The sequence below is a fragment of the Meles meles genome, chromosome 7 (genome assembly GCF_922984935.1).
Source record: "Meles meles chromosome 7, mMelMel3.1 paternal haplotype, whole genome shotgun sequence".
Classification (NCBI taxonomy): domain Eukaryota; kingdom Metazoa; phylum Chordata; class Mammalia; order Carnivora; family Mustelidae; genus Meles; species Meles meles.
Window position 1 is genome coordinate 139,292,552 of NC_060072.1, and position 13,410 is coordinate 139,305,961.

General features: G+C 37.5%; 1 protein-coding gene across 1 annotated transcript in view; it reads right to left on the bottom strand.

Moving 5' to 3' along the window:
* Positions 1-10,503: 10,503 nt before the first annotated feature.
* Positions 10,504-13,410, bottom strand: part of LOC123946521 (ankyrin repeat domain-containing protein 26-like) — a 180,633-nt gene continuing 177,726 nt past the window's right edge. Inside the window, 2 exon segments of the mRNA XM_046011883.1 lie at positions 10,504-10,643; positions 11,729-11,774. Of these exon segments, the coding sequence (XP_045867839.1) occupies positions 10,504-10,643; positions 11,729-11,774 (186 nt within the window).

Genomic DNA, 13,410 nt, shown 5'->3' on the forward strand with positions numbered 1-13,410 from the left:
GAGGGGAGGCGAACCATAAGAGACTATGGACTCTGAAAAACAACCTGAGGGTTTTGAAGGGTCAGGGGTGGGAGGTTGGGGGAGCAGGTGGTGGGTAATGGGGAGGGCACGTTTTGCATGGAGCACTGGGTATTGTGCAAAAAGAATGAATACTGTTATGCTGAAAAAATTAATAAAATGGAAAAAAAAATAGAACTACCATAGGATCCATGAGTCCCACTTCTGGTATATGTATCCAAAGAAAATTAAATTATCTCAAAAAGATATCTATCTTCCTATATTCACAGCAGCATTCACAAGAGCTAAGGTACAGGAAAAAGCCTGTTTTCATTGATGGATGAATGGATAAAGTAAATATGTGTGTGTGTGTGTGTGTGTGTATATATATATATATATATATATATATATATGAATGGAAATTAGCCTTTGAAGTAAGGAAATCCTACCATTTGCAAGAACATGAATAGACTTGGGAAGCATTATGCTAAATAAAGCAAGCAAGAGAAAGATAAATACTGCATGATGCCATGTATATGTGGAACCTACAAAAGTTTGTTTGTTTGTTTTTAAGTTGAACTCATATAAACAGAGCAGAATGGTGGTTGTCGAGGTTGGAGAGTGGGAAAATGTGTGGAGGTTGAGAGAAGGACGTAAGCTTTTAGTTATGACATGAATATGGTTTGAAGATCTAATGTGTAACATGGTGGCTATAGTTGATAATTCTGTGTTGTATAATTGAAATTTGCTAAGAAACTAAAACTGCACTAAATAAATAAATATGTGGGGAGCAGAATGCATTAATTAACTAGATTGTGAGAATCCTTTCACAATGTATACATATATCAACCTGTCACACTGCACATTTTTTTTAGAGTTTTTGTTTGAATTCTAGTTAGTTAACATACAGTGGACTATTGATTTCAGGAGTAGAATTCAGTGATTTATCACTTATATAAAACACCCAGTGCTCACCACAACAAATGCTCTCTTTAATACCCACCATCCATCTAGCCCATCCCCTATGCACCTCCCTCCATCACCACTGTGTTTGTTCTCTATAGTTAAGAGTCTCTTATGGTTTGAGGTGCACTTGGGTGGCTCAGTCGGTTAAGCACCTGCCTTTGGCTCCAGTCATGATCTCAGGGTCCTGGGATGGAGCCCCACATTGGGCTCCTTGCCCAGTGGGGAGTCTACTTCTCCTTGTCCCTCTGCCTCCTCCCCCTGCTCATGCTCTGTCTCTCTTTCTCTCAAATAAATAAATAAAATCTTTTAAAAAAATAGAGTCTCTTATGGTTTGGTTCCCTCTCTTCTTTCCCCTCCCATATGTTCATCTGTTTTGTTTCCTAAATTCCACATATGAGTGAAATCATATGGTATTTGTCTTTTTCTGACTGACTTATTTTGCTTAGCATAATACATTCTAGTTCCATCCACATCTGTGCAGCAGGTAAGATTTTATTCTTTTTAATGGCTGAGTAATATTCCATTGTACATATATACTACATCTTCTCTATCCATTCATCAGTCGATGGACATTTGGGTTCTTTCCATAGTTTGACTATTGTTGATAAAGCTGCTATAAACATCAGGGGAACTACACCTCTTTGAATCTGTAGTTTTGTATCCATTGGGTAAATAACAAATAATACAATTGCTGGATCATAGGGTAGTTTTATTTTTAACATTCTGAGGAAACTCCATACTGTTCCAGGGTAGCTGCACCAGTTTTCATTCCCACCAAAAGTTAAAGGGGGTTCCCCTTTCTCCATATCCTTGCCAACACCTATTATTTTGTCCGTTGTTAATTTTAGCCATTCTGTCAGGCATGAGGTGGTATCTCATGGTGGTTTTGATTCGCATTTCCCTGATGATGAAGGATGTTGAATATCTTTTCACGTGTCTTTTAGCCATCTGGATGTTTTCTTTGTAAAGGTGTCTATTCATATCTTCCTCCCATTTCTTAACTGGAATATTTGATTCCTGGGTGTTGAGTTTGGTAAGTTCCTTATAGATTTTGGATACTAACCCTTTACCAGATATGCCATTTGCAAATATCTTCTCCCATTCCATAGGATGCCTTTTAGTTTTGTTGTTTCCTTCACTGTGCACAAGCTTTTTATCTTGATGAAGTCCCAATAGTTCATTTTTGGTTTTGTTTACCTTGCCTCTGGTGATGTGTCTAGTAAGAAGCTGCTCTGGCCAAGGTCAAAGAGGTTCCTGCTTATGTTCTCCTCCAGGAGTTTGATGGTTTCCTATTTCACATTTCAGTCCTTCAACCATTTTGAATTAATTTTTATGTATGGTGTAAGAAAATGGTCCAGTTTCATTCTTCTGCATGTTGTTGTCCAGTTTTTCCAAACCATTTCTTGAATATCCATTGGATATTCTTTCCTGCATTATTGAAGCTTAGTTGACCACATAGTTGTGGATCCATTTCCAGGTTTTCTCTTCTGTTAAATTATCTACATATCTGTTTTTGTGCCAGTAGTATATGGTTTGATGACTACAGTGCTGTAATACAGCTTGATATCCAGAATCATGATGCCTCCAGCTTTGCTTTTCCTTGTTCAGGAGGGCTTTGGCTACTCAAGGTCTTTGGTGGTTTCATATGCATTTTACGATTGTTTGTTCTAGTTCTGTGAAAAACACAGGTGGTATTTTGATAGGGATTGTGTTAAATCTGTAGATTGCTTTTGGTAGCATAGAGATTTTAACAACATTTGTTCCAATCCATGAGCATGGAACGGTTTTCCAATTCTTTTCGTCTTCTTCAATTTCTTTCATAAGTGTTCTGTAGTTTTCTGAATACAGACCTTTTACCTCTTTGTTTAGGTTTATTCCCAAGTATCTAATTATGTTTTATGCAATTGCAAACCGTATCACTTCCTTGATTTCTTTTTCTGCTGATTCATTATTGGTGTATAGAAATACAACAGATTTCTGTATATTGATTTTATGTCCTGTGACTTTGCTGAATTCATGTATTAGTTCTAACAATTTTTTCTGGTGGGGTCTTTCAGTTTTCTACATAGGGTCATCTTCAGATAGTGAAAGCTTGATTTCTTCCTTGACAATTTGGATGCATTTTATTTCTTTTTGTTTTCTGATTACTGAGGCTAAGACTGACAGTACTATGTTAAATAGTAATGGTGAGAGTGGATATCCATCTTGTTCCTGACCATAGGGGGAAAGCTCTGTTTTTACCAATTCAGGATGATATTACCTATGGGTCTTTCTTATATGATTTTTATGACATTGTGGTATGTTCCATCTATTTCTACTTCGTTGAGGGTTTTTATCGAGAACAGATGCTGTATTTTGTCAAGTGTTTTTTATGTCTCCATTTAGAGGATCATATGGTTCTTATCCTTTTATTAATATGGTGTATCACATTTATCTGTGAATATTGAACCACTCCTGCAACACAGGAATAAAACCCACTTGATCATGGTGAATACTTCTTTTAACGTATTATTCAATTTGATTTGCTAGTCATGTTCATCAGAGACACTGGCCTGTAGTTCTCCTTTTTAGTGGGGTGTTTGTCTGGCATTCACATTGTACATTTTACAGTTAAAAATTTTTAAAAAAGAACAAAAATGTAGTCATTCCCATTGTCTGATTAGTGGTCCCTAACCTTAACTTTTATTTCTTCTTAAAAACAGATCCTCAGGCGCCTGGGTGACTCAGTCATTGAGCATCTGCCTTCAGCTCAGGTCATGATTCCAGGGTCCTGGGACCAAGTCCCACATCAGGCTCCCCATACTACGGGGAGCCCTCTTCTCCTTCTCCCACTCCCCCTGCTTGTGTTCCCTCTCTCACTGTCTCTGTCAAATAAATATATAAAATCTTAAAAAAAAAAGAAAACCCTGTTAATGAATTAAAAAAAAAAACCATATTCTCAAATAATGAAAAACTATTTTAATAGATTTTTAAAGACCCAAAGAAAATGTATTTTAAAATGCAATTACCCCAATTTAAATTCCTATAGCTAGGTCAGACAGCAGATTGGATACGGCAGAGGTGACAATTAACTAGGAAAATAGAAGAAATAATTGAGAGTATAAGGAGACACACCAAAAAAACAACCAACGAAACATGCAAAAGAGGTTAAGAGATATGAAGTTTAGATAAGAAAGTCTAAATATGTTTTGAGACACCAAATCATAGATTCAAAAAGCCAAATGAAATTTATGTTGTTAGACAGGATATAGTACATCATAAGTTTTTGATGAAGTGTTCAATGATTTATTAGTTGCACATAACACCCAGTGCTCATCCCAACACATGTCTGCCTTAATACCACCACCCAGTTACTCCCTTGTTTCCCGGAGTCCAGAGTCTCCCATGGTTTGTCTCCCTCTCCGATTTCATCCCATTCCATTTTCCCTCCCTTCCCTGTGGTTTTCAACTCTATTCTTTATGTTCCACATATGAGTGAAACCATATGGTAATTGTCTTTCTCTGCCTGACTGATTTCACTTAGCACAATCCCCTCCAGTTCCATCCATGTCAATGCAATGGTGGGTATTCATCCTTTCTGATGGCTGAGTAATATTCCATTGTATATATAAACCACATCTTCTTTATCCACTCATCTGTTGAAGGGCACCTCTGTCCTTTCGACTGTTTGGCTATTATGGACATTGCAGCTATGAACATTGGGGTGCTGTGCCCCTTCTTTTTACTACATCCTTATCTTTGGGGTAAAGACCTAGTAGTGCAATTGCTGGGTCATAGGGTAACTCTACTTTTAACATCTTGAGGAACCTCCACACTGTTTTCCAGAGTGGCTGTACCAGCTTGCATTTCCACCAACAGCACAAGAGGATTCCCCTTTCTCCACAACCTCACCAACACTTGTTTCCTATCTTGTTAATTCTGGCCATTCTAAGCGGTGTGAGGTGGCATCTCATTGTCGTTTTGATTTGAATTTCCCTGATGGCTAGTGAAGTTGAATATTTTTTCATGTGTCTGTTAGCCATTTGGATGTCTTCTTTGCAGAAGTGTCTGTTCATGTCTTCTGCCCATTTCTTGACTGGATTGTTTGTTTTTTGGGTGTTGAATTTGAGAAGTTCTTTATAGATCTAGGATATCAGCCCTTTATCCAAAATGTCATTTGCAAATATCTTCTCCTTTTCCATGGATTGCCTTTTAGTTTTTTTGACTGTTTCCTTTGCTGTGCAAAAACTTATCTTTTTTTTTAAATTCGTTTATTTGTTTATTTACAGCATAACAGTGTTCATTGTTTTGGCATCACACCCAGTGCTCCATGCAGTACGTGCCCTCCCTATTACCCACCACCTGGTTCCTCAACCTCCCACCCCCCCCCCCGCCCCTTCAAAACCCTCTGGTTGTTTTTCAGAGTCCATAGTCTCTCATGGTTCATCTCCCTTTCCAGTTTCCCTCAACTCCCTCTCCTCTCCATCTCCCCATGTCCTCCATGTTCTTTGTTATGCTCCACAAATAAGTGAGACCATATGATACTTGACTCTCTCTGCTTGACTTATTTCACTCAGCATAATTTCTTCCAGTCCCGTCCATGTTGCTACAAAAGTTGGGTATTCATCCTTTCTGATGGAGGCATAATACTCCATTGTGTATATGTACCACATCTTCCTTATCCATTCATCCGTTGAAGGGCATCTTGGCTATCTGTACCCCAATGTTTATTGCAGCAATGACTACGGTCACAAAAACTTATCTTGATGTACGTCCCAAAAGTTCATTTTGCTTCTGTTTCCCCTACCTTTAGAGAGGCATCTTGAAGGAAGTTGTGGCCAATGTCGAAGAGGCACTGTTCTCCTCTAGGATTTTGATGGATTCCTCTCATGTTGAGGTCTTTCATCCAGTTTATATTTGCATATGGTGTAAGAGAATGGTCTAGTTTCATTCTTCTACATGTGGTTGTAGAGTAGTCCCAGCACCATTTATTGAAGAAACTATCTTTTTTTCCATTGGATGTTATGTCTTGCTTTGTAGAAGATTAGTTGACCAGAGAGTCCATTTCTTGGCTCTCTATTCTGTTCCATTGATCTCTGCATCCATTTTTGTGCCAATACCATACTGTCTTGATGACTGTGGCTCTGTAATATAGCCTGCAGTCAGGCATTGTGATGCCTCAGTTTTGGTTTTCTTTTTTAACATTCCTTTGGCTCTTTGGGGTCTTTTCTGGTTCCACACAGATTTTAGAATTATTTGTTTTAGCTCGGGAAAAATATCTGTGGTATTTTGATAGGATTGTATTGAAAGTGTAACTTGTGCTCTGGGCAGCATAGACATTTTAAGGATGATTATTCTTCCAATCCATGAGTATGGGATATGATTTCATCTCCTCAATTTCCTTCATAAGTATTCTGTAGTTTCTAGAGTACAGATCCTTTGCCTCTGTGGTTAGGCATATTCCTAGGTATATCATGGTTTTTGGAGCTTTTGTAAATGCAATTCTAAGTATGGAACATTATTAAGATAAATAATAAGACATCCACATCTAGACACATACGAGTATACTTGCAGTAAACAAAAAAAGGGGGGTTGCCCCCGCAGGAGTAAAATCTTTAAAGTAACCAAAAATTGTGGGGAAAAGGAACAGAGTGGGGAACAGATTATGTTCAAAGGGGAAACAGGTAGACACCTGATTTCTAAAGAGCAATTATGAAAGACAAAGGGCAATGGAATGACATTTTCTGTATGATCAAAGAAAATAACTATTCACCTAGCATTTTCTATGCAGTGAAAATGTATATCAAGAGGAAGAGGAAATAAAGACATTTACTTATTTTTAAAATTTTTTTTTTCTTTTGTAAGAGAGTGAGAGAAAAGGAGTGAAAGAGGGAGCACAAGTGGTGGGGAGGGGTAGACAGAGTGGAAGAAGACTCCAGGCTGAGCAGTGAGCCTGAAGTGGGGCTCCATCCCAGGACCCTGGTATCATGACCTGAGGCAAAGCCAGTCATTTTATCAACTGAGCCATCCAGGTGCCCAATAAAGACATTTTTTAAATAGAGGTTCATTACCTGGCAGTTCTCACTCATGAAAATTTTGAAATATGTACATAAACAAACAGAAGAAAAATAATCCCAAATAGAAATTCTGAGATGTAAGAAGAGAGGAAAAAAGTTAAATATATAGTTCAATTTAAATGAACATTGAGAGTATCATATGAAAGTTATAAAAATGTCGATTATTTTTTAAAGATACAAGACAGAAAACACAAAGCAACAATACACATAAGTTTAAAGCCAAGTAAATTGAGTTAAATATATTCAAAATTCCTTGTATTAACATTATCCATGGACAGGAGAAAATCCTCACTAAGATATTAGCATATCAAACATTAGCATATGAAACAAATGAATGAAATCACAACTTAATTCAGTTTACCTGAGAAATGCAAGGTTGGTTTAACACGAGCACATAACGTATTCATCACACTGACAAATTATTAAAAAAATTATCTCAATATATGCAAAATAAACGTTCATTCACTCAACATTTTTCCATGATAAAACTTAGAAAACTAGTAGTATAAGGGATCTGTTAATATAATTATAAAATAAAGACCCTAGGTGACCCCATAATAAATGCTCTTTGGTGTTCCCACCTTTTATAATCCTTTTCCCTTAAGTGTAGCCAAGATCTGTGACTATACTCTAGCCATTAGAACATGGCAACTGTAAAGGAATCTTGCAGATATAATTGTTAATTTTGAGTTCATCAAAAAGGGATTATTCTATGTAAGCCTGATTGAAGCAGGTGAAATCCTTAAAAGATGACTGAGCCCTCTCTGCAGGGAAATTCTTCTTACTGGCCTTATGAAGTAAAAAGCCATATTGGAGAGGTCTACCTGGCAAAGAACAAGGAACAGCCTTGCTATAGACTGGATATTTCTGTCCCCCTGGCTCCCAAATTAGTGTGTTAAATTTTAGTGTTCAATATAATTGTATTTGGAGGTGGAGACTTTGGGAAGTGATTACTCATGAAGGTGGAACCCTCATGAATGGGATTAGTGCCCTCATAAAGGAGTCCTGAGAGAGCTCCCATGGCCCTGTGTAGTACGAAGAAACAGGAGGAAGACCACCATCCATGAACCAGGAAGTAGGCCCTCACTGGACACTGAATCTGCCAGTGCCTTGAATTTGGACTTCCCAGCCTCCAGAACTGTGAGAAGCAATATAATAAGATAGTTTAGCAAGATAGGTGAATCTAAGTTCAATATGCAAAATAATTTTATTTCTATAACCTAGCAACAGGAAATGAAGTTGATTTTTTTAAAATAATATTTATAGTAGGATCAAAAGTATCAAATAACTGGAATAAATCTAAAAAATATCTGCAAGACCTTTATAAGAAATTTTTTAAACATTGAGAGTTAATTAAAATCGTGTTTGGAAAACTCAGTATTATGAGAGAGAAAACACAAGCATGGGCAGCAGCAGGCAGAGGGAGAAGCAGGTTCCCCAATGAGTTAGAAGCCCAATGCAAGACTAGATCCCAGAACCCTGGGATCATGGCCTAAGCCACCCGGGCATCTCTGATCTGAATTTTATCATAAGGAAACATAAGAAAAACCTGCACTGAAAGACATTCTACATTACTGGAATTAACTCTTCAAAAGATTAAAAGTCATGAAAATCCAGGAAAGACTGACTAAGGAACTGTTCAAAATTGAAAGAGACTAAGAGACACAACATCTGAATTAAATACATGGCTCTGAACAGGAACTTTCTTGCTGTAAAGGGTATTACAGACAAGTGACAAAACTTAAAAAGAGCATGAGGACTAAATGATTAAATGATAGAATGTATAGGGTGCTTAGGTGGCTCAGTCGGTTAAGCAACTGCCCTGGGCTCACGTCATGATCCCAAGGTCCTGGGATGGTGTTCTGTATCAGTCTCTGTTTTCAGCAGGGAGCTTGCTTCTCCATCTCCCTCTGCCTGCCACTCTGCCTACTTGTGCTCTCACAAGTCTCTCTCTCTCTCTGTCAAATAAATAAATAAAATCTTTAAAAAAAATGTATAGTTGACACGGTTTGAATGGGTGCACTTATATGCAGATTTTTTCAATAAATGCATGACAGGACTGTACGTGTATTTTCTCTTATGATTTTTTAAAAGATATTTATTTATTTATTTATTTATTTATTTATTTATTTACTTGTTTGACAGACAGAGATCACAAGTAGGCAGAGAGGCAGGCAGAGAGAGAGAGAGGAGGAAGCAGGCTCCCTGCTGATCAGAGAGCCCAATGTGGGGCTCCATCCCAGGACCCTGGAATCATGACCTGAGTTGAAGGCAGAGGCTTTAACCCACTGAGCCACCCAGGCGCCCCCTCTTCCTTATGATTTTAATAACATTTTCTTTTCCCTAGCTTACTTTATTGTAAAAATATAGTATGGAATATATATAACATACAAAACAAAGTCTAATTAATTGTTTTTGTACAAGTAAGCATTCTGGTCAACAGAAGATTATTAGTACTCAAGCGCTTGGGGAGTCAAAAGTTATTCACATATTTCTGACTGCAAAGGGTCAGTGTCCTTAACCCCTGCATTATTCAAGGGCCAACTGTATTAGAATTAACTGTCTGATTGTCAAGGTTGTACAGTAGTTATGTGGGATGTACTGACTTGTAGGATATAAATGCTATGGGAATCAGGCATAATTTAACAATTGTCTTGCAAGTGGTTCTGGGGTAAAAGTTATTTTTTTCTTCTAATTTTAAAACTGTTCTCAAAAAGTAAATAAACAGAAAAGGTGAAAAGCCTTACGCAAATCTTATTTCACCATGAGGGAAGGGAAGAGCTATGCATCAGTATTTATTTATTTATATATCTATTTATTTTATTTTTTAAAAATTTTATTCATTTATTTGACACAGAGAGAGAGAGATCACAAGTAGGCAGAGAGTTAGATGGAGAGAGAGATGGAAGCAGGCTCCCCGCTAAGCAGAGCACCTGATGTGGGGCTCGATCCCAGGATCATGAAACCATGATCTGAGCTGAAGGCAGAGGCCCAACCCACTGAGCCACCCAGATGCCCCAGAATCAGTATTTAAAACTAAAATTATACATAGGTTTTATGGCACTATAAAAATTAGAATACATGCAAACATTGACAATAAACTTAGCAGCAATATATCAAAATAATGTCTATCTAAATCTCTAGGTTCATATGTAGAAATAAAAATAGGAAAATACCAAAAAGTTACCAATTAACATTACTGAAGTATTCATGAAACTTGGTTGGTTGGGTGCTGTTTAGAAAGCTGGTATTTGGGCAGCCTAAAGCATGTAAAACCCATAATGCTGATTTCCACATAAAAAATCTCCTTAAAAGTCAATTAGCTGCCAAGAAACATAGCTTAAAATATTATATAAACTTTCATTACACACATGATCCAGAAATATTTTTCTTTAATAAATATTTTTTGCATATCATCCATTTAATAGGAAACAATTAAAATGTTGTATAAACATCCAGTAAATAAATTTTTACTATTCATCTTTCAGATGCTATACTTTTTCTTCAGAAACTCTGAGTATTCTCTGTATGATTTCTGTACATCATCACAATTTATATGTCCTTCAAAAGTAGATTCCAAAGAGGTGGCCCCACCAGATGAGCCTGATTCAATTTCAGCAAGAGCTGAAAAGAAAAAGAATTACAGTCTTTATCTACAATACTTCATTCTTAACTAAAAGTTAGTAAAAAAAAAAAAAAACAAAGTTGAAGCCTTATGAGTATTATGAAGAATGAAAAATATCTAATAAAACTACAATATAAAATACAAGATAACTTTTAAATATATTTTGCTCACAGTTGCCCACTGAGGTAATTGCTATTGTGGATAAATATCAGAGCTTCTGTTTTTCTCATTACAAGATGATAACAGAGCCCACCCGTGAACAATCATATAGGACAGACTGAAAAATCAAACAGGCAACTTTCAGAGTTGAACATAAGAACACACAGAAGGAAAATCCTAGTTTTCTATCAATATTGTCTGCTTTTTGGTGGAGGGATATGTAAGCTGATACCTGAAGGACAGGGAAGAAGTGTGCCAGGTAGAGGGAAGACGCATATACAAAGAACATACACAGAGAGTGAGGAAGAACACTTGTGGAATTGCAAGTCAATGCTGAAGAGGTGCGAGAGCAAAGCAGCAGAGTAGGGTAAACGTTAGCGATAGAGAAGGCTGAAAAATCTGGCAAGAACCAGACTGATTGGGGTGTTTTTATTCCATGTATGGAGCTTGGAATTTTACCCAGTGGCAAAAGGTAAATCAATGACAAAATCAATGACTGAAGATTTAAATGTCACCTGTCAAGTGACAGCTATTTGAACTATAATTGCTTAACTATTACTTAAGACAAGACTGCTTTTTTTTTGGGGGGGGGGTATATCATTAGCAGAAACAAGGATTTGAGAAAGCCCACATATTCAGGTGGACAGTTCCAGAGGGATGGCAGAAGTGAAGGAAGATTATAGCTTGAAATAACAGATAAATAGGCATTTGGAGATTTTTTTTTTTTTAAAAGTCTGAAACACAATGACTAAATGAGGAATAAGTATATTTCTCATTATGTTTATGTTTTACATTTTTATTAGATATATATTAAAAATTTTAACATAGGACCTATTATCCAAACAATGGAAATCAATGCCATTTACCATTCATAGTTTATTTCAGAAATCAATGACCATCTTAATTCAGAAATTTGGCAACATACCTTCCTTTACTTCTCTAGTTATGTTTTTTTCCAACTCCAGTTGCATCTGAAATTAGTCAAATATTATTTATAATGTTCAAGTTAAACAAGAGACATTACTGTAGGAATCATATACAGCTTATGAAATGTGAACTTAAAATAACACTATTATGTCCTCCATGTTGTTATGCTCCACAAATAAGTGAAACCATATGATAATTGACTCTCAAGAGGAGAAGGGAGTTGAAGGAAATTGAAAGGGGAGATGAACCATGAGAGACTATGGACTCTGAAAAACAATCTGACGGTTTTAAAGGGGCGGGCGTGGAAGGCTGGGGGTGTCAGGTGGTGGGTGTTTTGGAGGGCACGATTGCATGCGGCACTGGGTGTGGCACATAAACAATGAATTCTGTTACACTGAAAAGAAATTAATAAAAAAATTTAATATAAAAAAACCACTATTAGAGACTAAAACTAAGTTAGGGATTGCTTAAATAGAAAGATAATCACATAAATAAAATAAATCCCTACTTATTTTAATCTTAGGCAACAGAAGAAATGCGTGTAATGCTATTTAGATAAATCTGATAAAAAGTACAATTAATAGTGGTCTATTAAATATACAAAATTTATAGAAGAAGAGGAATATGGCAGAGGCATAGGGGACCATAGTTTTGTCCAGTCCCTGGAATTCAGCTAGAGTTTTCAAATCATACTGAACACCTGTGAACTCAACCTGAGATCTAAGAAAAGAACTACTATAATTCTACAAATAGAAAAATGACCACGTTCTGCAAGGTAAGAGGTGTGGTGTGGAGAAATGAATCCAAGGTGATATATGGGAAGATAAACTGTTGGTGGGGTGGGAGGCATAAACCGCCTATCAGAAAGTGATATAGCAGTGGCGTGCAAACTGGAACTTTTATAAGTCTAATCTGGTGAGGGACATCCCTGCTTGAAAATCATTCAGGTGGAGAAGTAGGTCGGAATCCTAGGAAGAACTGCCTGATCTCAGGATCCCTGAGGTCACAGACAGAATGGGGTGCCTGAGTATGGGAGAGTTCCCAGGTGTTTCAGCAGGGAAACCAGATGCAATCAGAGAGCAGAGGAGGGGGCTTTCAGCTCAGTGTTGCCATTAACCACAAACCCCAGCCCATTGGGTAACTGCTCTTAGAGCAGGGGCCAAACACGCAGAAAATCCAGGGCAAGACCTCCCTCCCTCCCCCTGGAGGAGCGTCATGAATGCTGCTTTGCAGGAGACTGCAAAGTTCGGAAACTCCAAAGGGGGTTGCATGGCTGAGATAAAAATGCTGAGAGTGCATATAGAAACCAGGGAGACAAGAGTGATTGACAGATTTTCTGTGAGGACACACTGAAAGTGGAGGGTGCCCACTTTCAGCTCTAGGTCTGGACACTGGGAGGCTCACATTTTCATTCTAATCCTCTCATGCACTGTGGAAAACCGTCAGGGAACAAAAGCCACAAAGAGGAATCTGGAAGCCCTTACTTAGCTTGGCCCCCTGGCAAGGGCTGTGCAATACCACAAGGGCAAAGACCTCGGAGAATAAGCTCAAACTCAAAGGCTCTTCCCCCAGGAAATCAGCAAGAACTTCCCACTAGGATCAAGTTTAACCAATCACAGGGAAGTGCAAAGCTCTAGTGCTGGGGGGAAATACTATATAGGACTTATGGCTCCTTAATCT